Raw genomic sequence first — 27,725 nt, 5'->3', positions numbered from 1 at the left:
CCCCACCCCCTCACATATTAAGACATACACAGGCCCTATAGTTCACTGTGTCAATAGTGAAGTAATTAATGTTTTTCTTTGTGTGTGTGGAAGGCATACTGCATCTGTTATATAATTCAGATATCACAAGGGCCACTAGAACCTTGCTGGAAGCTCTGTAAAGGAGAAACAGAGGACATTTCGCTGATGTACAGAGCCTTGGTGCTGGGTACAAGACCATGCCTTTTCTTCAAATACACCAGGCAATGGAATGGTTTGTCACTTGAAATACACATTTGGACACCATCACATCCCACTAATGGGCTGCCTCTGGAAAAAGCCACAAGGCACCCAGTAATAGGCTAACGATGGCAAAAAAATTGGACACAACATGCACTGCATCATTATCTTTGGGTCTCACGCTGCCCTGCTGCCTTGCTCGAGGTTGTGCCCAAAGTCTGTGGTTGCACAGTTGGTGTTATGCCACCCCACAGAGGGCCATGACCAGGTTGTGTCCAATAACACTTCACCTCACGTTAGCATCACAGCACAAGGCCACAGTCAATGCATTTCTATGGAATAATGTTCCAGCATGTGGGTCTTTCCATGCTTATGCATGTGCTTGTTTGCAAATTCTTTGGTGTGTATTAAGAAAAGAGTAAGAGCAGAGTGAGCTAGAGATGCCAGGACGTGTGGGTTTTATAAAACAGACAGTGGATTCTCCACGTGTGTTTTCTAATCCACTTATGTTTGCACCCTTAGGCTATGACAGAGTGTAGTTCCAGAAGGGAGCCCTGCATTTGGCTAACCTGCCAGTTAATGCTTTATTCAGGCAGATATCCCCGACACAACAAAATGAATCACTCACCCTGAAAAATACATTTTGACCAAATGGGGTGCTCTAAATGAGATTACTATATGTCTGTGGCCACAATCTTGAAATCCATGGTTTCTGGGGTAAGGGACGAACAAATAAATTTAGCTGCAGCCTACCCAGTAGTTGCTATATCTCCAATGGGGACGTGTCATTGCTGAAGGGGATATTAACTAACTGTTAACTGCTCCATCTGGCCACAAACCATAAAGATTAAGGAGGTCCAATAAGCCCCTTACACATGAACTCCAACTAACTCTGAGAGGTGATTTATGACACTCCCTGATGACGGTGACATCAGCCATGCAGCCCAGTTGACGATGGACATTTCTTTTCTGTCCTCATTAACAGGAGAATAATTCATCGTCAACTAACCAAACGTGTGTCACGTTTGAGAGCAGCCAGCTCTCAGCACTTGGCAGCCAGCAGAGTTTTTTTAGCCTGTAGTGATGCCACCGTACGCATGGTTGTTTGTGCTTGAGTATAATCAGGACTGACAATACTTGCACCTACAAAAACACACACCTGGACAGAGACGTTTGAAGATAAAGAGTGTTTAGTGCCTGAATATGATGCCAGAGTTTCAATGCACAGGACAAGGGTCACTTAACAGTGGACCAAGAAGACTGTAGCGGCTTGAATTATGCAGTTACATCTCATATTATTATGGAAATGGTTCTTCCCTTCATAGCCAATCAGATGTCTGAGAACCCACTGGGGTTGTCTGGAGGTCAGAAGGTCTTCCAAGTCAGCATCCAGGAAATAATCCCAGTCATTTGCCCCAGGTGAACACTATCAGATGCACCTGTCATTTCTGAATGGGAGGGAGACTGGGGACACATAAAGCTAAGCGGAGCTCAGTCTGGTGATAGGGATATAAAGCTTTCTCCAACCCTCAGGCTAGATTTTCTAGTAGGGCTAAAGTGGATTTCTGAGGAGAATTAGGGCCTCTTAATCTCTTTTGTCACTGTTCTGCAGAACTCAGCCAGGAGACAATGACTATTTCAGAAAGAAAAGGGACTGATTTTCCACTTTACATTCAAAAATGATATTCCATGGTTTAATTATTTTGTACCATAAATAACAGAAAAACGAGGCCCTGTCAAGGCTGGCAAAGTCTTTGATGTGGCCAAAGCAAATAGTAAAGGAAATTCTCATAGTCCCTGTATGTTTATGATATTTGGATAAGAGCAGGCAGGTCTGTCATTGATTTTTTTAATACAGCATTTTTAAAACATGTCCAAGATTGTTTGATTCTTCCTGTACTGACAACAGTATCTAATATTGCTACACCAAATTTGAACATACATACCTTTTTGCACTGTCACTGTCCCATATGGCACCTATATGAGCATTTCTACAGTCTTCTAGTATAGTATTTTGAGGAAGCTGCATCTCTGCAGTGTTTAGCATGTAGCGCTAGTTAGATGTCTTGGAGACAGCCCAAGCTGCAACCCATAGGGAACGAATGAATGAGATCTCGGGTAATCCTGGATCATCCAGGCCCTGATTGAGGTAAGAGCCAGCACTGTCTCCGTGCATTGCCCATCCTGTTTAGAAACCCAGACACATTAATGCTAGTCATGCATGGGAAACAATCAGGACCCGTGGACATAATCCTGACCCAAAGCTGTGTAAATAACTCAGCAGAGCTCAGAGGGGGGTGACGACTGCAAAGTCACACACTGAATACGAGGAATACAGTTCTGGCATTCATGAATCCTTGTGTTCGGCTAATGGAGCTTTGCTGAAAAAAAGTTATTGGAAATCACTCAATGTGCATCAGGAGGAAAGCTTATTTGAAATGATCAAATTCTAATGCAAACAGCTTTGAGTATAGTAGTCTACATTTATGTTTTGGTGTGTACACATTGCTGGGGTATGGGTGTCTGTACTTTTTCTCACTCTGTCAGCACTCTAGTTTGACAGAGAGCTGTAAGTGAAAGGACAGGGCAATATTACTGGCTGTTTGTTTGGCGCATTTCCCCCTGTCGTTCTGTCACTCTGGCTCAGCATCAGAGTCCCTGACTGAGACGCTCTGACGGCTCCTCTGTCACATCAGTAGCGCGGCAGGAAGGTTGACTGATGGCCAGGACAGGCAAGAGATGCAGTCTGGTGGGTGGGTACAGCAAAAAAGTACATGCCTCTGTGCACATTAGAGAGATAAAGAAAGGAAAAAATGCAGAGTCTGTATGCATGTAAGGAAGGAAGACGGAAGAAAGAGATGCCTTCAGGTATTCCTGTTTGTCTGCTTTTTGTAGGTCGGAGGATTCACACTGCTTGGATCATGCTGGAGCTAGAATTAAAAAATCTCCTTTCTGCCATGGCTGAGGTTTGAGTGTGTGTGTGTGTGGGGGGGGGGGGGGCTGAGGGTGATTGCTGGCCCCTACACAGTTGATCAATTAGTAACAACACTCCTCTAATGAGCAACTGATCCTTGAGGAAGGCTGATGGCAGACGGCAGAGAGCTTTGCATAGGAAACAGTACAGTACCTTCTAAGTCTGGCTTCATGTGTTATTCATGCAGTCAGAGCAATGGCACTGTAGGGTTGCCAACTTTGTCAGTAAAAAAATCCATCCATTTTCTATACCTGCTTATTCCTTAACCAGGGTCACAGGGATCTGCTGGAGCCTATCCCAGCCTATCCTCTCTTTCGGGTGGAAGGCAGGGGTACACCCTGGACAGGTCACCAGTCCATCACAGGGCCACATATAGACACACAAAGACAAACAACCTCACACACTCACACTCACGCCTATGAGCAATTTAGAGTCACCAATCAACCAATCAATGGACTGTGGGAGTAAACCCACGCAAGCACAGGGAGAACATGGAAACTCCACACAGAAAGGCTGGGTTGCGAACCCATGACCTTATTGCAGTGAGGCAAGAGTGACGCTGTTTTATTTATATATACATATATGAAGCCATTTAGAAGCCACTGATGTCAAGACAAGGAACCCCCTCACAATGCATGGAGGACTTCACCCCAAATCCAGCATCCTGAGACTGTACACTAAGAGGAAGGAAGGAGGCCGGGGACTGGTGAGCATCAGAGCCACCATCCAAGATGAAACAGCAAAGATCCATGAGTACATCAGGAAGATGGCCCCAAGCGATGGAATACTTGTGAATATCTCAGGCAATTCAATTCAATTCAATTTTATTTGTATAGCGCCAAATCACAATACAAATCATCTCAAGGCACTTTACAAAAACTAAAACTAAAAACCCAACAATTCCCTTATGAGCAAGCACTTGGCGACAGTGGAGAGGAAAAAACTCCCTTTAACGGAAGAAAAAAACCTCCAGCAGAACCGGGCTCAGTTTGGGCGGCCATCTGCCTCAACAGAAGCCCGATGCAGAGGAAGAGGAGCAAGAACCATCATGGCAGGACAAACCCCTGCACGGTATGTACCACCGACAGACACAAAAAGTGGCTGATATTGAAAAGTCCTACCAGTGGCTGTAAAAAGCTGGACTGAAAGACAGCACAGAGGCACTAATTGCAGCACAAGAACAGGCCCTGAGTACACCAGGCAGGACCCCAGGTGCAGGCTGTGCAAAGATATCCCTGAGACAATCCAGCACATAACAGCAGGTTGTAAGATGCTAGCAGGCAGAGCATACAAGGAACGCCATAACCAAGTGGCCGGCATAGTGTACAGGAACATCTGTGCCAAGTATGGGCTGGAGGTCCCAAGGTCAAAATAGGACACACCTCCAAAGGTGGTGGAGAATGACCGAGCTAAGATCCTGTGGGACTTCCAGATACAGACTGACAAACTGGTGATGGCTAACCAACCAGACATAGTAGTGGTGGACAAACAGCAGAAGAAAGTCATAGTGGTAGATGTAGCGATCCCAAGTGATAGCAACATTAGGATGAAGTAAGATGAGAAGGTTGAGAAATACCAAGGACTGAAAGAAGAGCTAGAAAAGATGTGGAAAGTGAAGGCAACAGTGGTCCCCATGGTAATTCGGCACCCTCGGGGCTGTGACCCCCAAACTGGGAGAGTGGCTCCATCAGATCCCAAGAACAACATCAGAGCTCTCAGTCCAGAAGAGCGCAGTGCTAGGACCAGCTAAGATACTGCGAAGAACCCTCAAACTCCCAGGCCTCTGGTAGAGGACCCGAGATTGAGGAAGACACACACACCACCAATAGGGTTGAGAAGGGAAACTTATATATTTATATATATATTTGTTGCTCTTGCAAAACTTAAGAGGCTTGGTGGATACATTAGGCTCTAATGGAGCATTAGGCAGTCTTATATCTTCTATCGACTTCTGTCAGAAAACTGTCAGACCTGAGGCAATGCAGACAGAGGTTTTGTACACTACAGATAGTATAGAACCATTAAAGTCACTGGCTAATTGAAGTTCAGATATAAAACAGAAATGTAAGATTAAAAGATTATATGCCACCATGAAAAATATGGTGACAAATACTATAATAAAATGCTGCTTTGTCACCCATTTTCTGGCTCAAGAACAAGGCCTTTCAGTTTCCATTGCTGAATCTAACTCGTTAAACCATCCATCAGTGAGCTGAAAATGTCAGTAGCTCGGGGAGTGGGTGGGACTGTTCCACATCAGAGGGTGGGACAGAAAGTGACTTCTGGTAGTCCAGAATCACACCATGTGGCAGAACAGTTTAATTAGTTAATCGTTGCAATCATTGGCAGGTTTTGTATTGTGATTATTTCATAGGACTTGATGCACCTCGGGGCTGTTATTTTTGAATACATCATTTTCTGTAAGTCAAAACAAGTCATCTGTGATACATAGAGCTTAGTTAGATATCCATCTCAGTTAGCACGTCATTTCAGAAATGTTCTGGGTTTGACTGGACGTTATTTAATCGAGTTTTTTCTCCCACAGCCATCAGCAGCTTAGATTGAACTGAATCATAGGTATTAGTGTAACAAGTCGAAAATTTTCAAAGATTTAAAAAAAATTTCTCTATTTTGTGATTTTTTGCATTAAGTTTCTGTTAGAGGTATTCAAGGGGCAAGTATCATCTCAGCAGCAGATACATGCACTACATATAAACACAGACATGCAAATACATCCACACACACACGCACACACACACACACACACACATGCAGGCATACACAAACACACATCCTAAGTCTCATCTAAGAAGACAGGACAGACTAAGCCCTGAGGATAATGGGCAGACAGTGCTGTGTGTCTTCTTTCATTTTGGCAGTAAGAGAAGAAATGAGAGTTAAGACACTCAGGAGACACCTTCTTCAAGCAGACAGATCGCTTCTACAAATACACCCGGTCCCCTGTGGAGAAGCACATTCCACAGAGAAGACACTTCTCAAAAGATATTCAGTCGAATTTACTAGAACATCAGAGAGAAGGGGAAGAGCGGGAGCAATAACCGCCCTCATAAACCTGTCTTAGTTTGGAGTATTGACTAGAATAAACCCACTCAGTGCCTCAAAAGCAACAGGCAGTGATCAAGCATTGCAGAGTCGTGGGATCTCTCTCAGCACGGGCAGCCTTAGAGATATAACACACACTTCCAATCTCTTGAGAATGATTATAATTAAGAGTCTATTGTAGATGAGTCATTGAGAAACTGGGTAATTTATTTGCAAGATGAATGATACACAAACTATCAACCAGCAGCTCCTTCTTCTCTGTCCTCTTTGAACAGAAGCACTGATCAGTTTGTTAATAAAGCATCAGTGATGGCTTGTGCATCTTTAAATGATTTTTTGGGGGGTAGAAAAGCTGCTGTTAAGGACAAAATACCATCAATTTTCTCATTTTACACTCACCACTCAATACAATGAAGTCTATGATCTGTCAGAGTAGGGCTATAATTATCATCTATTTCAACAAGAATCTGGAAACTTGGCAATTAGCATGAAACATTACACCCATAGATTATTTAGTGTGGTAGTCTACGATAAATGCAGTTTTCAGAATTTCTGATAATCACTCTTATTCATGGCTAAGGGTCTTTGCAATCAGATCTACTTGTGTTGTGTGGCTGAAGTAATCAGGCCCATTCCAGTGTGATCTGCAAAGTCAGGTTTGAAGAAAATGACAAATGCAGGTGCTGGCAATGTAGGAAATCTACTGGGAGAAAACAGGGCACCGGCCGAGAAAAGTAGAGCAAAAAATGTAAAGTGGACCAAATACTTATGTTCGGATGTCAAAAATATTGGGATGGCATTCTTACAATGTGGAGGCATTCGTGTCCTATAGCATACACTGTCACTGAACTGCCAGCCTCTTGACTTCTTGTACTGTACGGTGGATCCAAGCTAATGTGAACACAGCATAGGCCTGACTCATATGTTTACAGCCTCCTGCTCACATTGGATACACCATTCTTGTGTGTGAAGAATGTGTCATTTATGATTATATGCACCCGATGGACACACTGAGTGACACCACAAACCCACTGCAAGCAGAATTTGACATGAAACCAAAAAAGATTTTTGAAGGAAAATACAATTTTTTTTATACTAATCTGCCACTTGTTGATATGCAATGTTGGTATGCTTTCGTACACCTACTGATTTAAGCATTTTCTTACTCACCTCTATTCTCATCAGGATTAAAAGTATCCAATGAGGCAGCAAAGGTAACACAGGTATAATTTGATCAATTCTGGATTTTAAAGGGGAGTACTAACAACAAGATTTGGCAGTTTCAGTTAAACTTTGATGCTTCCAGCAGCATAAAGTAGAAGCTCATGAAAAAGAGCATAACAGTAATTCTGGTTATTTTAATGCAACTATTAGATTTCACCAATATTTCATGTAATGCTGTCATGTTATTTTACAAGTTGTGAAATTAATTCTCTTTTATCATCCTACAAAAGTGGTGAAAATAATGTTTACCTTATATTCAAGTTTGAATCTAACTAGATTTGATAAGGAAATCAAAAAGATAAGGGTTTTAGAATTTGACAAATGAGAAATTGTTTTAATATTGAGAGTATGCATCACATCTATTTTTAATTAAAAGCCTGCATCAGGAGAACAATAGACAACCACAACATATTGCTCTTCACTGCGGCCACTGAGCCAAGGGGTGAGAGGATCAGGTCCACAGATCATCAATCAGACTGAATCTGTGCATCTTCTTCACATTCGCTCCAAGGTCACGCAGAACAATTCTGGAAAACTCCACTCCACGACACGGTCCTCGAGTCTGTCCATTCATCATCTGTAACCCTGAAGCAGGCCAGCAGACAGGTCCATTCAGCTGTTCCCACATGGAATAGCCCAGTCGCTGATTTAGGTCTATACTTCAGATAGATTTTTGGTATACAGTGCTACTTGGAGGGCACTACTGTAAGGGAAGATGCCCCAGAAAAACTCAAAAAAAGTCACAAGCATTAATTGAACTCAATTAATGTTACAGAATATACTAAAGTTTTGAAGTCTTGAGAGAAGGCTGAGACAACAGAAGCCCAAGGGAATATGTATCACTCTCTTCCTCTCTAAAAATACTCTGCATGTACATTTTTCACACACTGAATCCCAGTTTTAAAGTATTTGTGTACTAGTTTGACTTCAAGTGCAGCATCCCAAAGAAACCACAGCAGACATGATCACTGCACTATCCTACTAAACAAGCCATTCTCACCACTTCTCTAAAATGAGTCTTGTGCCACAGTGCACATTAATGAGCCGCCTTCCTTTAGTGTGTGGTTTTGTTCTGATACACATAGTCCCACAGACAGAGCTCTGCCACAGGGGCCATGCAGCTGCTAACAGAGGCTCTGCTGTGTTCAGACAGTGGACAACAGGCTCTCTATCCTGCACACAGTTACTGAGTAGCCTCTCAGGGTTCCCCCTTTCCTCTTCTAATCACCTCCTCTTCTTCACTCTTCCTTTAGTTTCCAGCTGAATACATACATTTTTATTGACAATATTACAAACTTTCTGGTCAGTTATTTCTCCTCCCATCTTGTGCATTCTCCATCACTGTGACTCCTTTTTCCTTCAGCTTATTCTCCTTTTTCTGCAACTATCTGTCTCTGTCTATCCCTATGTCTTAGTCTACTGCAGACTCTGATAATAAGAGTATATCGTTTTGCTTCTGTGCTCTCGTTTTCTCTGCAAGTTGCATGCTGCTTTGCTGTTGTGATAGAGGTTTAAATCCTCCAGCGCAGGCCGCCAGCACCACTGCAGCTACCCACTGGGCCGGAATAAATCCAGGAGCCTCCAGTCTCGCCTCTGAATAGGCCCATGCCCCTGAAACTGAGCCCAGAACAACCCCCCTCAACCTACATCAATCCAGCAGCAATGAACCCAAAAGGGCTTCCTCTGGGAGGGTTAGCTTCCCTCCCTCCCATGCCTTCATTGCCTTCACAAAGGATGATTTCAGCTGCCTAATCAACTAGAATAAAAACTTGTGCCCTCCTCCCAGTTCCTGCTACAACCACCTCCCCTCCTAATCCTCCACCACACAAATTTCACATGCCAGTGATTTTGTTTTTCATAACATGAAGGGAGAGGGAGAGGGTGATTGCTGGGAACAACATTTTCTCCCAAGCATATTTGAAATGCCAACATCATTAAGACCAACTGTCAAATTTTGTGACAGTGAGAGGGCCCTTACCTACGTAATCATTATAATGGCATGCCAAGTCTTTAAAAATCTGAGGGAAAAGGGTGTTTTTCTGTCAGCGTTCTACAGGTTCCACCCCCCTGCATCCACAAGGGTTCAAACACCTGTGGTAATGGCCTCAGTGACAGAACAGGCAAATTGCTGGACAATTCTATTCATGCCCCGGGCTAGGTCAAAACTCACAAAACCCACACACATCCACACACTTGCTGAGTCCTTTTATATCTCTACCCACCTCCCCTTCCACAGCTTGACACCAAGTCAAAATGGACAGAGCAACTCTCCTGGTGCCCTCTGGCAAACCATGCCTCAAAATTCCCCATCAGGTCTTGAGTTTTGTGTTGCACCAGCAAAAGTTAGAGGTCAGGCCTGAGTCAGGTGTCTGAAGGTCTTGTCAGCTCCTCAGAGTTTAGTTTCAAAGCTGGACGAGCTACAGGGGGAGTCACACAGCAATCCATAGTTTTAAAGTTAGATTTATAAACTAAGCTTGGTGAAGGGGGTAACCCATTACTGGCAGTAGTGATACTAGTAACAGTGCTAGAAAGTATAGCAAGAGCAATGTTGTACTGGTAAAAATGAAACTAAAAGCAGCAGCAGAATATTTAACAGAAATAGTATAGTAGCAGTAATAGCATCATAGGATCAGCATTTCAATATATGTAAAAATCGATTAATTGGCCAATTATGTTTTTGATTAATCAATACAAAAAAATACAGAAAAGTCAGTTTTTAACAATTTTGTGAAAAAATATTAACCTTAAACGAGTTTGCTACACGTAATAAAAAATAAAACTATTTTTATGTGTGATGATATTTGAACATATCCTAAATTTTATTTTTTAATGTTTACAAGAATTTCACACTCGTAAAAAGCAAAAATTTTGTGGTACATTAACCTTAATGAAGCAACATGCTTTCAGACACACACTTGTACATTGCCAGACATTATCCTGGTGAGCTGCATGTAAAAACGCAATTGTCCGAGGAATACTGACTGGATATTAGCCGGACTGTTTCCTAAGAGTTTGCTTGTAAAAAGTCTGGGTAGTGTCACGGTGTGAGCCAGGACACTGAGGATTGTTTGGTCTGCCATGGACAGTCAGTTTAATAACTGAATAGAACAGCAGGACAATTTGATGGACCTCTCAGAATTCTTGCAACAAGTGCGTCTTTCACTCTCACCATGGTGCCAAAAAATCTCTTGGTGATGAACATAGCAACCACATGCCCCTTTTCATTTATACAATTTTAGCACTACTCGGCTCTACTCAACTCAACTCGGTTTACGTCATTTTCCATTACAATTAAGTAGAACCCGACTGATATAGGTGTTTTGGGGCCGATGCCGATACCGATATTATGAAGTAAAAAGAAATCCGATATCGATATATTGGCCAATATTAAAGTACAGTACCTGTCAAAAGTTTGGATACACTTGCACAGGCAATGGCATTTAAATTCGTGTGTCCAAACTTTTGACTGGTACTGTATATTGAATACAATATACATAAACAGAATATACATACATGAACACATTTTTAGCAATGATAACACAAATGCACTAAACAGTGCTGCTGGTGCAGTGCACTAAACAGTGCTGCTGGAATCTACACCAACTATCCTCATGTCCTCCTTCACTACATCCAAGAACCTCCTCTTTGGTCTTCCTCTAGGCCTCCTTCCTGGCAGCCTCTAACCTCAGCATCCTTTTACCAATGTATTCACTGTCCCTCCTCTGAACATGTCTAAACCATCTCAATCTGGCTTCCCTGGCTTTTTCTCCAAAACATCTAACATGAGCTGTCCCTCTGATGTCCTCATTCCTGATCCTATCCATCCTCGTCAACCTCAGAAAATCGAGTCAAGTCAAATTGAGTCGAGTTGAGTCAAGCCAAGTAGTAACTGTACACCTACTTGTTCACCAGTATCATTTATGTTTCACTCTGGGTGGCTGTCCTATATAGGTTATAGCAGCTGAAATTCACTAAAATCTTTTTCGATTCTTCCATTTTGGTCACTGTAACTGCTCAGTGTCACCATGGCAAAACAGCTACACCAGTACTGCTAACTAATTGATAAATACATTAATTAGCAACTATTTTAATGATCAATTTTATTGATTAATTGTTGCAGTCCTGATAGCAGTAACGGCAGCACGTGTATTGTTAGATTTAACACAGCAAGTAACTTAATACCCATTAGTTAGGTTTTACTGTTAAGTGGTTATTGCTGTCATAGTTATGCAGTTTGGCAAAGAGTTCAGCTCTACGGAACAAAAAGATGGAACTTTGTCTTAAATTCACTCTAAGATACTGACTTGAAGTACTTCCATGGGGCAGCTGAAGCTTCAGTTCAGCCTCAGACAATTTTTGGAGTGCATTAGTATTTTGCATCAACTGTAACAGTATTGGTAAAATGATTATAAATAACCTTTGTTCAAGATTAGTAATAGTAGTAGTAGTAATGGGCATGGTAATGGTCAGGCATAACTTTAAAGTTTTCTCAACAGAAGATTTTCCACTCAGCAAAAAAAACTGCATTCTTGGTTTTTCTCCTTACCTAAGCAAGCATGTCTGTCACTGTGTGTATGTCACAGCACTTTCTCACAAGGCTACAAGGTAAGATTTGTTTCAGGTCACTCTTTCATCTGTGCTGCAGTAAGCAGACCAGTACGTGAGCAATTGAAGGATGCCTCCAGCACAATTAAGCACAAAAAAAACTAGTTAATTAGACAGGACACTGGCCAGGTATGAAATGTATAGTAAAACACACCAAAAACTTGCTGGCCAACTCAGTGATACTCACATGGAGGCCTTAATTAAACATGGACGACACATGGAAGCAAGGACGTGGAGGCAACATGGGGCCTCATACTTGTGTTGGACTGTGGAACCGAGCTTGTTTCTCAAATGCCTCCTTTCTCTAAACACAGAGCAACAACAAAAAAAAGCTGTCACTTTTGACAGCATTCCTAATCTGCACCCCCTATTAATTGCTCCCCCTCCCTAAATGCACTCATGCGTATAAACAATGCAGACAAGGCGGAAGCACACGCGCACACACACACACACACACACACACACACACACACACACACACACACACACACTTATATGTCAAGTGTTATGTCCTTGGCTGCAGCCTCTAAATGAAGATGTGAGTGACTCTCTATTACCATAAAGTAAGCACTGCTGTAAAAGACTTTCTGGAAAGTGAAGAACTTTCTCTCTCCTCCACTGCTGTCTCTGTGATTGGCAGGTTTAATTAACAACAGGTCTTCTGGCCTGGCAGAAAGTGGGTGACAGAGCTGGTGAGGGGGTAGGGAGGGTGAAGTGGAGACATGAAAACAATACATAGCCTACTTTTGAGTGCATATATTTAGACACGTCTGGGACTCGCTACAAAACCATGTGGGCGTGGCTGCACAGATTTATGCAGAAGCACCTGATGTGCAAACCGTCCCTTAGGTGGGACAAGACAAACCTTTAGACACTTAGACACTCCTCTGCCAACCACATTGGGGCTGCTGGTAGCTCTCGCAGCATGTTTGTAACAGGCTACTGGTAAGTTAAGGTTACCTAGCTGTGAAGTAGTAGATGGAATAAACTGTGAAAAGAAATGACAAAGAACTGGGATGTCAGTTAGAAAATTAGCATAAGTAGAAAAGGACCTTCTACTGGCAGCTGTGTCAGAAAACCTCTTATTTTCAGACTGCAACACAACCTTTTTCTGCCATTTCTCCCAAAGTCTGGTACTTGGTCCCAGTCTCCTGTACATTTCTATGTTCCCTTTAGGCCATTATGTGTAAGTACAATATTTATTTTATAGTTATGCTGGCATACCTACCCATAAAGCCCAGCAAATGAAAAGAACTGCCCACAGGACAGAAACCCCTGGATGGCTCAGAACTTTCTTCAACTCAATGATAACAATAAAATTAACTAAGTCCAGGTATTTATAGCAAACCTTTAAATAACCTTTGTATGACAAAGTAACACATAATACTAAGGGAAAATTATAAGCAATAAAGCACACAGGGCTTTACTGCTTACACTGGCTTCAAGCATGTTGCATTTAAAGTGGTAGATAAGCTCAGCTGAGCTCAGATGAGAGATGCTGCACTTTCATTCAACTATTGACTTTTATAAAAAGAACAGTCTACAGATACCTCCAGTTTTTATAAAAATATGCTAAAGGCCTGTAAACACTGCCCGAAGCTGTTTTGGGAATGTTGGCCTGAGAAAGTCTAAATGAAACAACCTCGCTGGGACTTTACCTGATTTTAAGTGAACATTTTTAATGGCTCTAAATATTTCAGGAGCCTTTCTACCTAGATGAGTTAGATTTAGAAATAAAACTCTGTCGTGATACTTTTTGCTAAATGATCAGTGCTTACTAGAAATATGCGATATATACTGTCTAAGATAATATCTTCATTGTTGTTTTAATGATGTGCCAGCTGACACTGAGTATGTCATTTTTACAAGTCCAGCACTCCTCAAGCTAAACCAGCAAGTCCAAAGTTAAAAATAAGCGAACAAACAACGCCAGGTGAGTCCACTAGCCTCTCAGTCTACATTGTTAAGCTTAATTCCTCAACGTGGAGCCACCTCACTAGCATGGAGGTGGTTTGCAGACAGATGTTGCCCAAAAGGCTTCAGTCTGCAGACTGTATTGGACACTGGTCGCCATGAAAGATGGCTCGACAACCAACTTGTTTCACCATCTGCAAACTCACGACCACACTGGATATGGAGAATATGAAACCCTTCAGGAGTCGGCATAACAAGACAGGTCCAAGTCAGCCAAGGTACCGGCACAGAAACACAATTGGGAAACTATAGACTGCAAAACAGTTCCTTACAACAAGAAAAGCAGCAGAAGGCAAGACATAACACACTACCAATTATTTTACAAAAGATATGGTGCCAATTCAGGCAGTTGAGAGAGATTATTCCAAACAGTTTCTAAATACCTTGGATCCAGGATACACACAAAAATATTTTAGTCAGACAGCTCTGCCAAAATTGTACAACGCATGTCCCCAAACTGTGGTGCATAGACTGCAACATGTTCAACATGTTCAACAACTAGGGAATTGTGTCATTTGTTTGCAAAAACCATATTTTTCTGGGTGTTCCTGAGCACCTTAATTGAAAGAATCTAAAGTCAAGAACACATTGTTTTCAGGCTAATCCAATAATTGTGCAATATGTGACAGAACTTATTTTTGAAGTGTTTATTTCACTTGGAGATCTATTTAAATTGTTTTATTGCCAAATTTATTTTTGTAGTGGTGTTTGTACAAATGGTTACACAGTACATCTTATGAGGCTCTTTAAAATGTTTACTCATATTTGCACTATTCTGCACAGGTCATTTCAATATTTTCTTTTGTTTTTAACTGAATGTTTTAGCTTTAAGTAAATAAATAGGACCTACTTTCCTTAAAAATGCAGTTTATGGACTTAACGTATGTGTTGATTAAGACCAAACTAGTTGAATTAGTTTGGTCTTAATCAACATATACTAGTAGTAAAATCCATCTTAAAATGTAGGTGCCATCATTAAAAACATACACCAACTCAATGTGTAAGTTGTTGTACAGTCCAGAGCCCGTACTCCCCATGGGGCACAGAATTTTCTTTGACATTTTATAATACATTAAAAAAAAGCTAAAAAGCTTCTACATGAAAAAAAAAAAAAAAACTGGTGCAGCCATTTGATGACATGCTTTCTGCTGCTCTCATCACTTTTCTAGGTCACTATACAGGAAAGTGTGTTTAAACCAATTTAAAAACAACATATGTCAACTCCTGCTTTATGCAAGGACAAACAAAGCAGCTCTGTATGTAATGTCTACTTAGGTCATCCCTGTATCATCCCTTCAATGTCTGAGCCTGCCTCATCATCCTCTCCTGCCCTATTATTACTGTGTATGGGTTTGGTGACCCAGGCCAGAGTGCCATCTGCTCAGGCTCTGTTGATGCTAAGGTTCGGGCCATAGGCCAGGAGGGCACAGGGACGTGTTTAAGGACCGATCTGGTGATGCCTGCGCTGAATCACTGTCAATTCAGGTTGGTAGGGGGAAGATGAAAGGTGACGTGCTGAGTTGCAGCAGAGAAAAAGTGCTGATCACCAGCTGACTGTCATGCTGTTTCCCAACAGCTCCCGCCGATGTAATCAATACTCCTCTTACCTCCCTCCTGCACTCCACAGATCCCTACCCACTTCCACTTCCTTCACCTGACTGTCTTATTTCTCTACCTCCACCTGTGATGCTGTGCCTACACCTGAGGGTCTTGCTTAGCGAATCAATGATTCAGGGCCTCCTGTAACAGCAAGCTTATAAAACATTATACTCTGGATATTGGCAGCAATGCATCTCATAAAACAGCATGAGGATTTTAGTGGCATGCATCTCCAATCTTCCTTGGCTAGTCTAATGTGTTCCTCGGTGAATGCTGAGATGTTAAAGCTTGCTCATTTTCATGCAGGCCATGATCTATCAGCTCCTTGCTCATGAATGTAATCCTTTACATTTATCTGTTACAGTTCAGCAGCCGATGGGGGGGGGGGGCACAACCCCCATTCTCAATCCTGATGCAGACAGTATTTGAAAGGCAAACATAGCAGCTGCTGGCCCAGGTGCTATTGCATCCTTTGCCAAAATACTGTCATCGTATGAATCCCTGCCAATGTGGCTCAGCCAAGCATAAGTCAGAGTAAAGGTATGAAAAAGAAATAGATTTAACTTACAAAAATGCACATGCCAAGTCATTTCTGAAAGAAGCCGACGACGAACAGATGGGTTGAGAAGCAAGAGGGCCAGCGTGGGGAAGCAAGGCATTAACAGTGGCAGGCCTAAAGTTTTGATTTCCAATGGGAACGCCTACTCTGGGACCATATATTAATTTCACTTTCTTTCAGGAAAAGTCAGCTTGTTTCACACAACCTGCTGCAAATTGCAGAACCACAGTGGGAACACCTCCTTTTAAAGGTGTCATGGTGCTTTGGCTGGTGTACCTGCTGGATCATCAAACAGCATCTGAAGCCCCAGAGCTTTCCAACCCCAGAAACTAACAGAGGTGGACACTAACAAAGTAAATTTACTTGAGAACTGTACTGAAGTACAGTTTTTGAGAATTTGTACTATTTTTGGGGGGAAACATTACTTTTACTCTCCTACATTTGAAAGATAAATATAATACTTTTTACTCCACTACATTTCGATAAAGGCTCTTGTTACTCCTTACTTATGCAGAGAAATTGTCTTAAAAGACAATTGACCGTGTTCATTGAGTTTCTTTTTTGCGTGTGGTTTTGTCCCACTTCCACACCCTAAAGATACACACTCTGGTACAGTAGGTGGTGGTATGCACCTTTGAACGCTGGTTGTGACCCACCAAGAAGAAGAAGAAGAAGGTTTGTCCCACTGGTGTTGCCGTACTGGTTACATCGCGCTCAGATAAGGCAGTTTGTGCTTTGTGTGGCAGTAATGCTTTAGTCCTGGTCTAGTCCTGGTCCAGTCTTGGGTTTGTCCTGGTTTAATGTTGCTAACATGAGTCCTGGGTTAAGTCATGAGTCCTCTGTCTTAAATTCTAATGACTTTTGCTGAAAAGTGAAATAACACTGGCTCTTTTGTTTATTCACTGTATTAGATTTTGTTTAGAGGCACATCCAGGTGGTATTTTGTTATTTAATCATTTACTAATTTTCATTACTACTTTTACACTTAACTTGGACCTAGTTCTGTCCCTGTGGGGCTAGAAGAGAGACCCTGCCTCAGGTAGAGAAGTTTAAGTATCTCAGGGTCTTGTTCACAAGTGAGGGAAGGACAGAACATGAGATTGACCGATATCGGCAGCAGCAATGCAGTCGAATTGAATTGAATGGTCCATTGTAGTGAAGAAGGAGCTGGGCCAAAAGGCAAAGCTCTCGATTTACCGGTCAGTCTACATTCCTACTCTCACCTATGGTGATGAGCTCTGAGTCATGACCGAAAGGACAAGATCTCAGATATAAGCGGCTGAAATGAGCTTCCTTCACAGGGTGGCTGGGCGCTCCCTTAGAGATACGGTGAGGAGCTTGGTCACCCGGGAGAAGCTTGAAGTAGAACCGCTGCTCCTCCACATCGAGAGGAGCCAGCTGAGGTGGTTTGGGCATCTATGTGGGATGCCTTCTGGGAAGGTGTTCTGGTCACACCAGGATGAGGCCCTGAGGAAGACCCAGGACCAGGGAGAAGGAAGTATGGGCATCCCTGCTTAGTATAGCCCTGATTTTAACATGGTTTCATCTGAGTTTAGACCTGGGTTAGACCTGGTTTAGTCCTAGTTTAGTCCTAGTTTACACCTGTCTCAGATTTTTAGTCCCCATTTGGTCCATTAATGGATTTACACTAAAGAAAGTTTCCCATTTACTGATTCTGTACAAACATCTCTAGTTATTCTAATCTAAACTATACATACTATTCGATCGAGTGAACTAGTACAAATACTGCAAATAATAAAAGATTCTTGACTGCACTCATTTCAAAATGCACTGTGAAAAAAACATTTTCAGATTTTTCTTTAAGTACTTTGAATACTTAAGTATTTTTGAAAGCACATACTCCAGTACTTTAACTCAAGTAATATTTTGACTGAGCAACTTTTACTTGTGTTGGAGTAATATTTGACCAGGAGGATCTATACCTTGACTCAAGTAATGAAGTTGAGTACAGATTTTAAAGTTGGTAAAAGAGAGCAGTGGTATCCGATCAGTACTCAGCAGATACCCAGTGTTGAGGTTCTAGAAAAAGCATCAGGAAAAAAAGGTTGGATTATAGCATCCGTACGCCCATTTGACTATATACACAGGGACGGTGCTCAAAAACACCTATACAGAGTAGTGGTAGATGGAGAGGAGAGTATTACTCAACCTCCCAACCCCCACCCCACCCCAACTTTTTCAGCCTGCATTCCCTACACATTACAAAGTAAGATTCTCCAGTTCACAAAAACTGGCACCGACTCCAATTTACTTACAGAAGGATGAAGAACATGGTGATGAAGATGTCCTGCAGTGATAGCAGATACACAGGTGTTGCTGCTCATGCTGCATAGCCTCTCCTGCTGTGCACAGGAGGGTGACTTCTAACCTTGACAGAGGTGAACAGGTGCTGCTGCAGTGCCTGTATTCACTCTGTTGAGGGGCCTGTTATATTATTTATTTAATAAATTGTTTGGTTTTTTTTTTTTTTTTTTTTTTTTTTTTGCTTTTTTCAGGTTTCCCTTCAACTTTTAATATATCTTGTGCACCATGGGGACACTCAGAGGCCCACAGGTTTGATAGCTTTAAATGCCTACATTTTAAAGTGTAATATCTACAGCTACCCTGGGACCTACACACCCCAAGTCCTGCTCCATATGACTGATTTCTCACCTCTTTTTTTGGTATCTTATGAAAATGAAGGAAATGATATAAGCAGGTGTGAGTTTGCAGTTTGGCAGTTAATCTAACTTGAGTTTATCAGTACTGTGGTCTTCTACATTAATGCCATGGGGGGCTGAACATGTAAGCCTCTGGGAGAAAAAAAGAAATAGCTTTTGGCACCATGCAATTATTTTCCCCCAGAAGCTGCAGGAAGAAAAGGAGGCAAGAGGAATGCTATTCACACAATTTGGCCCCAGATATCATCTCAATCCAAAGTGACACTTGCTGACAGCACCACCGCAAAAATTGTCATGTGGCTGAACTTTGACCGAGCCTGCTGAATTTGCTGTTCGGTCGTCTCACGCCGCTGTGATAACCAAGCAACAGTTTCCTCTCTGCTGCCAGCATCATGGCTCACGTGCACCTGTCATCTATCATGACAGGTCTGACCTCAGGTTTCATGGCCGAGGGAATGGCCTGGACAATTGGTTCAGCCGCAGAGTGTAAACACACTGTCAGCTAGGCAGCACAAGCGATAGAAGAATATTCATGAAGATTATTCATGGCTGGCTGTCAGCGACAGTGACAAGTCTGGGAGGTAATGGCAGCAGCAGCCGAATCTGATGGAGAGCAGACTAAATGGACGGACAGCCATCACTGCAGCACAGCCATGCTCCTGCATATCTCATCTCTGTGTCCAACTCATCCTTAATGCAAGCACACAGGTTGCGGCTAAAGCCAACAGGATTCGACATTGTTAATCTCACCTGCCATTCCCAGCAAGCTGGGCATGTCTGTGTGCTGAAAGGCATGATTTCAATACCACAGGGTAAATTATCCTTGAAAGAAAAAAAATCCTACCTCAAACACTGTTATCTATCATCAATCTGTGATGCTGTGTGCATTCCAGGGCTTAAATTTTGATGAAGTGCTCTAATTTACTTTTCCTGTGTACCCACTTTCCTCAACCTGCTTTTTCTACTCCTTACTAGTGTCATTTCAATTGTTTTTCTACATTTTTGAGTATGATACCTAAGCCTTGGTAAATATACCAAAACTGTACATTTTTCATTTCTTCAACATAAAAATATGAAAGAATCTATGCATACAAAAACATGTTTTATTAATCCAAAGTACAAGTACTATTTTGTACAGCACTTTGGTCAACCCTGAGTCGTTATTAAATGTGCTTTATAAAGGTATCAAAGCACAACAACCTTGCTGAAAAATAGTCTACCATTCTCTCACAGAGTAACTACACTCCTGATCACACATTCAGATACAGTAATTACTACAATTCAGTAGCAGGGACAGTATTTGGTCAAAAAATGTACTCAAGGTTCATTACATCTAAATCGATTCATTAAATTACTAAATGACTCATGACTTCATCAAGGACATGAAATTCTAGACCAGAGTTGTGTTCTAATTCCATACAATAGACTACCATTAGTATGCATTTATAGTGCATACTAATGGTGACAATATACAGCTTTTCGAGTTAGTATACAACAAATCAGTGTATGATTTTGGATGAAATGCAAGCTTTGCATCAGTCAAACACTTTACTATGTCGAGCTTAAACATTTCTTTTCACTTTTCAAGTAAAAATGCCACAAATTCCAGATTCCAGATGTGTGTGTATGCTTTGATTATCTCTGAATGTTTTGCAACTTTGGGTAGCACCTCCATATTCTTTGTCATACTTTGTGGGTGACAGGTTTCCATCAAATGCCCATTTGAAAAAAAAAAAAAAAAATCAAGATTTGTCATGCATATTGACTTTTATAAGATAATTTTAAAGTTTTCACAGTTCTGTTAGGAAAAGTTGATATAAACCACCAAAGCAATGGAATGGAAGGCACATCACCACTAAGTTCAAACTAGTGTTTTAATGATTTTTTTGGAAGTGTTCCTGTCCGATTTCACAATATTTCCTTTCTCTAGCCTGTTTGGCAACATGAAATGCCATCTTGTTTTAAGAGACACATGTTGTTATCAGTGAAGTTACCTCACCATAGTCAAGTAAGCCACCTATACCACTGCTTTGAAAGCATCATCCTCACCCTTAGTACTCTGTGGACATGAGAAATGTTCTGTAGCAGCTCTCAGACTGAAGAGGTGAGAGGTTAGAGGAGTGCAGTCAGGGATCTCAGTCACTTGGAGCTTTTCTTATATTTGAATATCATGTGTAGCTGGAAAGTATGGATGGCTTTTGTTGACCCCACAGCAGGTCAGATCTTGGAAATTATAATCATGTGTTCTGCATACCTCCAGCACTAATGAATCACAACAGCAGCTGATTCTCAAATAGCTGAGGCAATGCTGGCCAAAAATGAACAAACCTTTTCAGATCTTTTCTACTGCTGTTTTGGGCGTTTGATACAAACACTGGTATGTACATCCTTCAGGAAATAGCCATATGCCCACACTGTAACATTACAACCTCAAATAGCGTTAAGCACTTGCTACAGTACCATGAGATGAAGTTTAGCTTCCCTTAAGCAACTCAAGCAGTGACTGACCAAATCAGGTTTTCCTCTACCAGCTCTTGCACACACTCTGCAGTCTGTACATCGACAAACTCTGAAGAGCTCACTTGGAAGTTTTGAGGCTCACCAGTTTTATTCATAAACCAGAGCTTGCTAGCCTGTGGTTATTGGTCCTGATTCTTTCCGTCTGCAGACTATGAGACTCACTAGTGCAGTTTACTTATAGTGTCTGTGTTAATAATTCTTGAATATTTATATCATCTTCAAGCACTGTCCATTTAATTGAATTTTGATTTTGAATATCAGCACCAATCAACCACGAAAACAATGTAATCATTATTTTCAATGGCATGCACTTTCGCCCCTCCTGAAGCCTAAACTCACTCAGCCTGTACTATCAGCAAAGCAAGTTGTTGCCTGATATCTGGTGGTATTTAAAAATCAGTGAGGGTGAAGATGGCAAGTGAAGATAGCAGCAGCGTTTGATCAGCAAAAAAAGGTAGTGCCAGGTCTGTTTTCTGGAAAAAGTTGGAACTCAAGGAATCCGACACGGATCAAAAATGTTAAAGATTTGTCTGAACCACTAGGTAACACCGTAAGTCCTTTTAACCACCTGAAGGTTTTTTTTAAGTTCAATAAATAATATGTTTCCAAAGTCACTAATAGTATTTAATAACTATCGGTAAGGACCAAAATAATTGTGGTTAGTATTCAAACAACCCTCTCATCTTCAGGTTATTTCACATTCCTGTTACAATGATGCAACATACATTTGAGTCAGGGTAGATGTGTTAATTTCCTGTAAAAAGCATCAACACAAATATCACAGTAACCTATCAGCTTTATGTAGCCTAGAACTTAATATTTTGGGAGGATGATGATGCAATACCTATCATGTTAGAGTGCCCTGCAGTCTTGTGGCAAAACTCAATACTGGAAAACATGAAATGCTCAGTAGATTTAGTGGCCCCCACTCAGTGTAGGTAAAATAAAACCTGACCATCATTTGCACATGCTGTGTGAATTTACATCTGTTAGATATATAACATTTTTCATGCAGCATTTATAAAAATCCAAACTGAATACCAACATAGGCATTCACCATCATGCAAGGATCTCTAAACCGCAGCAGATTAACTTTATTGTCTGAACATGTTTAGCGATCAGCTTTGACAGGGGGCACAGCGCCTGCTGGCACTCCTCCATCTGTCCAATAATGATTTGTTGTCGATTGGAGAAAAAACAGCACATTTATAACACCTGGAGAGGCAACGCTGGTCTTGGTTCTCTCCACACAGACACTTTGTGCGTCCAGACCAAGGTACTTCAGCAGTACTGTCAGCTCCATTAAAAAAAGAACAGCGCTGACAGGCCATGGAAGCAGCAGCAGGAGCACTGGTAGACTAATCCCATAAACATTAATGGTCCAAGAGGGTATAAATGACCAACATGTGGCTTCAGATGCTGGCCCCGCTGAACAATTACCTGAATAATTAAGTCAAAAATATCAGCTGGTAAATGGTGTTGGTCATGTTATTCAAAACATTTGATCCATAGTGCCACGCTGCCAAGCACTAAAGTACACGACACATAAAGACAGATGGAGCTGAAATTCAGCCTAGAAAATCACAATAATGCCTGCATTTAAACGTTAGTCCCAAGGAGATATTTGACTGTAATAGCACAACAGCAGCCTCCCGGACTCCTCCCTTGATGTCAGGGGGAAATTATTTTCAGATAAACAGTATGAATCATGCTGCAGTATTATATAAAGGCAGTGAAGTTTGGCCTAAGAACTTCTAAGTTTTCCACTGTGATCATTCAAAGTAAAATTTTAATTCTGTCAAACACCTTCAGCCACACTGCCCATAAATGTCTCAGAGATGAACAGAATGACTGGCAACGAACAGCAGAGGCAATTAAAATGTCTCGAAAGCCATCAAAGCGGTGACATATAGAGGAGGAACGGCCTTACTGATTTCCACCCTAGCTGAGCTGCTTCACTTTCACCGGCACTGTATGTCAGGCCTGACTGAATGCGTACATGCCTTTGATGCTTGACCATTGAATTGTCCATTTAAAATGAAGGAAAACAGGTTCATGTAAAATGTTTGTAATGTGCAATCCATTTAATCCTGCAACAGGAAGGCAAGGAATGAAACATGGACTGTACTTTATCATTTTCAATTAGTCATTTTATCTCATTTCAAGCTTAACTGCATCTGTATTTTTTTAGCCAAACAGACAAAGCTGGATAGTTGAGTCTGTGGCATCTGTGCGAACTGGGTTATATTGATGGATTTTTCTGATTTTTCTTCTTTATAAAATGAGTGTTGAAACAAGCCCTGTTCCTTTGCCATCTCATTATCATGAACTATAATTACAGAGTGTACTCATTTTCTTGAACAGCGTGTAGCCATTATGCAGTTCACCATTGTTCTATTAAAGAATCCTGTGTTATTTCCTCCAGAACAACCACATTTCATCATTGCCTTTTGTATAAGCATACGCTCCATTTTCCCCATTTACCGCCTCCACGTTTGCCCCAGGAGAGCTTATGTGTGTCAGGCTATTTTCTGGATTAACACTGAGCCGGATCCACACCACTACACACCAAGGACCCTCTCCACATCCTTCCAGCAACCCTTGAAAGCCACCTTCTTGTGTCAGCCCCCATTTCAGTACGGTCTTTTTAAGCAAACCTCCTTCTGACCTACAATCTTACAGTGTTTGGATCTGCAGATTTGCTCTCATGGTTTCATTTTGAGATTAAATTACCTTCTTGCTCTGACTATTTGGAGCCGTCACTAAGAGCGGCTGGTGCACTTAAACAACATGCGGGGTTTGACCTCAGTAATCACACATTCTGTAGGTGAAAGTATAGAGCTAAGGTAAGAGACCTCTAAATGCAGCCACACACAGTTACTCCATTCTATAGTGGACTAACTTGAATACAATAGCCAGATAAAGTGAGGATGGGACTACATGTTCTTGTGTTGTTTTGCCGATCAACATTAAAGCTGCATGACACAACAGTTGGCAGGCCTAAAAGGCAGCAAGGCAGACATTTTCATTCAGTACTCACAGATTCTGCCACCTGATGTCCTCAAATTGCAGGGCTCAGTCTTTGATCATTTTTACATGGAGCTATGTTTGGAACCTCAGTACTTTTAGCATAGAGTAGTAACTATGAGCAAATAACAAATATGATAACTTAGCAATGAATGCTTAGTCAGATTCTAAAGTGCAACATCAGTGATATATGAAGTGCATCAAAACAAGCACACCTTCTGCCCATACACCAACCCTTGCCAAAACAGCATTATGTGATTTATGGCATCCACCATGAACCATAACATCCCCAGTTTGAATCTGGCAGGGGCCCCGCGTTTTATGTCATTCTCTCTTTCTCACCCTTCATTTCCTGTCATCTGTCTAATAAAGGCAAAAACTACCTTTGTGTAAGAAAAGCAACATTTTCTGATCGCCACTGTCCCTACTTCTTCAGTCTGTATGACACATTCTGCAGTGGCTATGGGCGTCAACTGATGTGACGCAACCCTTTGTGACGCAGTCCACATGTGTTAGTTACTACTGATTTGTTTATCATATATTTTACTACATAACTTAAAAAATTCCAATTGTAGACATAATTTTATTTAGATAAAGTCGTTTATGTTGTGATGAAAATGCATACTGACAGTGACTTTAATAACAGACAGATGAGAGACTTATGAGTTGGCATAGCTGCTTCTTACTGCTACAATAATTAATTAGTCAACTGCTCTACAATTATATTACTCTACTATTATTCAGGAAACATCAAAATTCTCTGACTTAATTTTTCTTAAAAACTGTCTGCTTTTTTTGGTCTTCTATTAAAGTGAATATCTTTGGGTTCTGGACGTTACCTTAGCCTTTTGAGAATTGCAATTGGCATTTGTCATTATTTTCTGATTACTTAAACAATCAACAGATTTGTTAAGAATGAAAATAATGAGTTACAAGCCCACTACTATGTGCTGACAAGAACATTGTGGAGTAAAGTCTAAAAGCCAATTTTGAATTTAAATCAGGAAATATCTGATCAAAGGATCAGTAAACAAGATTATGAATCGGACTGAAACTGATACCAACCTTGTCTGCTTTTCCAATACTACAGCATAATTTAGTCAGTACCAACACTGAGGTTCAGTACACAGCCCAAGACATAAGTGGTTAGGACCTGCTTCGTCTGTGTGGAAATTATTTTTCACTTGTATCAATTCTTGACAACAGAGATTATTTCCAACAAATAAACTGAATTAGTGCCAACTGGCAACGTGACAGTCTTCTGCGTTGTCCTGTGTAAGCTCATACGGCATTCAGCTTGTTACATTAAATCTTGCCTACAGAACTAACTTGATCCAGGAGAGCAGGGAGTGGCTCAGTGCACGCCTGTTCAGCAACTGCTTTCAGTTGCTGTGTAACTGATACCCATGTACCAGAGTATTTTTAATCGTAGCTACAACGCTCGTACGAGCTGCAAAGCATTCTTGAGATAAACCAACTGGCACTTTACGCGACACAAATTTGACCTGCTGCAACCAGACTTATTTTTTCAACTCTATTCCAAACATTCCTCACAAAGCCCGGGTTCAGAGGCCTTTAGAAATCTTCAAAAACACCTTCAGCCATTCAAATGTTAAACCTGCCACAGGCAAAAGGAAGAGGATTTGAATTCCCATCTCAAATGGACTCTGTAGATTCTGTGTGTTAAGGCTAAATATCTCAGTTTTCTTCACTAAGGGGCACTTTTAAACTGTCTACTTCTGTCTATCAAACTTTGATTGATGCACACAGAAAATTGGATCAGCTGCCAGGCTGTTATTTGGGCCACAACACTGACATTACTAATTCATCTCCACTGTAGTGCTCTGTAGAAGCAGAAAACACACACTCCTCTTGATTTGTTCAGTCCAAATTTTCTTCCCCAATGGCTCTGCTGCAAACTGAACCAGTCAACCAAATGATCCCTTGCATCAGCAACAGAACTATGCATTCCCTCACTTCTACTGACATGCTGGTAGGTCAGCAGCTCATTTCATACAGATCAGCAACGGGAAAAAAAGAAAAAAAAACAATGAAGGATAACTTCATCACTGAGATGTCATTTGCATTTTGTGGGATGACACACTGGCATAGAAAATGGTGTTACCACCTACTGAAGCCTGAAGAATGAAAACATGAAAGTGAACATCATGGTGCTGAATACACTTGTCAGAGACAGAGACACATAGAGGGAGAATAAAGGGAGAGAGGGTGTTCAAACAGAGTCCTCTTCTTTCATGTCCAAGCCTGCTTTTTAACTTCGCAGATCTGCTCTGTGGAAATCTCAAGTATCACTGAGCCGCGTAATGAAATGATGCTTTGATTGCTCTCTACTCCATGCCCACTGGAATATCAACGTTTCACTGCATGCACAAAGTTCGCACCACTGCATGTCACCAGGGTCTGATTTTCACAGTATACTTTTGTTAGCTGGGAAAACCGCAGACAGATCAAGAAGCGTTACTGAATTAAAAACACTAGACTGTGCTTAAAGAGCGACTTTACACCAGGACCATCAACTTCAAAACAGCAACTCTGTCCGAAAAAATGACAGGTGCGCGCAGTGCACGTCTAGTGTCAAACACTTCTTTTTCCTTCGTTTACCTGTTGGTCCTTCCATACTGTCTGCGTAGATCCGGACGGCCAGCACCAGTAATAATGCTGCTGAATACATTTTGGCAGGAGAAGTAAAGTCCAGCTCGTTTTTATCACCAGAAGAAAATCCTAGAGAAAAGTCCAGCAGCAGCAGCAGCGGCGGCAGCAGCAGGACTGGAGAGAAGTTGTGCGCTCAGCTCCACTCATCGATGCATCCTCTGAAGAACCGCTGCCTGCCTGCCCCCACAGCAGCCCGCACAGGGAGCATCTGATCTCGAGCTAAAGCGTTCAAAAAGACCCCCTTTTCCTGCAACGGCTCCACTACTTTGTTGCACTGTCAAGCGAGCAAGCTGGACGCAGGAATGCGGGTCTGCGGCGCCTCCATGTGGCGAGGAGGTGGATTAAGCCTCTATACAATCACAAATCTCAACATGCAGCTGCAGTTTCTAGAAGCAAAATGGATCTGTGGATTATTAGACAGGCATAGGTCATCACACGGTCACATCGTGGGGACATTTTTCCTGTGTTATGCGCATTTTTGGCTTCCAAACGGACTCATTTCTGCTCAGCTGCTGATCTCTATTCTTATGCTGAAACTGAATTCTGACTCTCTTCTGCCGAGGTATTTATGGAGTGACACTGCCAAAAGCCAGCATGTCAGTAACCA

The 27,725-nt window shown here is 41.6% G+C and overlaps 1 protein-coding gene across 2 annotated transcripts in view; it reads right to left on the bottom strand.

The window, feature by feature from the left end:
• The window catches only part of ptprua (protein tyrosine phosphatase receptor type Ua), a 176,233-nt gene extending 148,863 nt beyond the window's left edge, over positions 1 to 27,370 (bottom strand). For both annotated transcript variants that reach the window (XM_026300744.2, XM_026300745.2), the window contains exon 1: positions 27,068 to 27,370. In XM_026300744.2, the coding sequence (XP_026156529.1) occupies positions 27,068 to 27,137 (70 nt within the window). In that variant the 5' untranslated portion in view covers positions 27,138 to 27,370. The remainder of the gene's footprint in view (positions 1 to 27,067) is intronic.
• Positions 27,371 to 27,725: the final 355 nt, after the last annotated feature.

Source organism: Mastacembelus armatus, chromosome 11, assembly GCF_900324485.2.
Source record: "Mastacembelus armatus chromosome 11, fMasArm1.2, whole genome shotgun sequence".
Lineage (NCBI taxonomy): Eukaryota > Metazoa > Chordata > Actinopteri > Synbranchiformes > Mastacembelidae > Mastacembelus > Mastacembelus armatus.
This window is presented reverse-complemented; position numbering and strand designations above follow the sequence as displayed.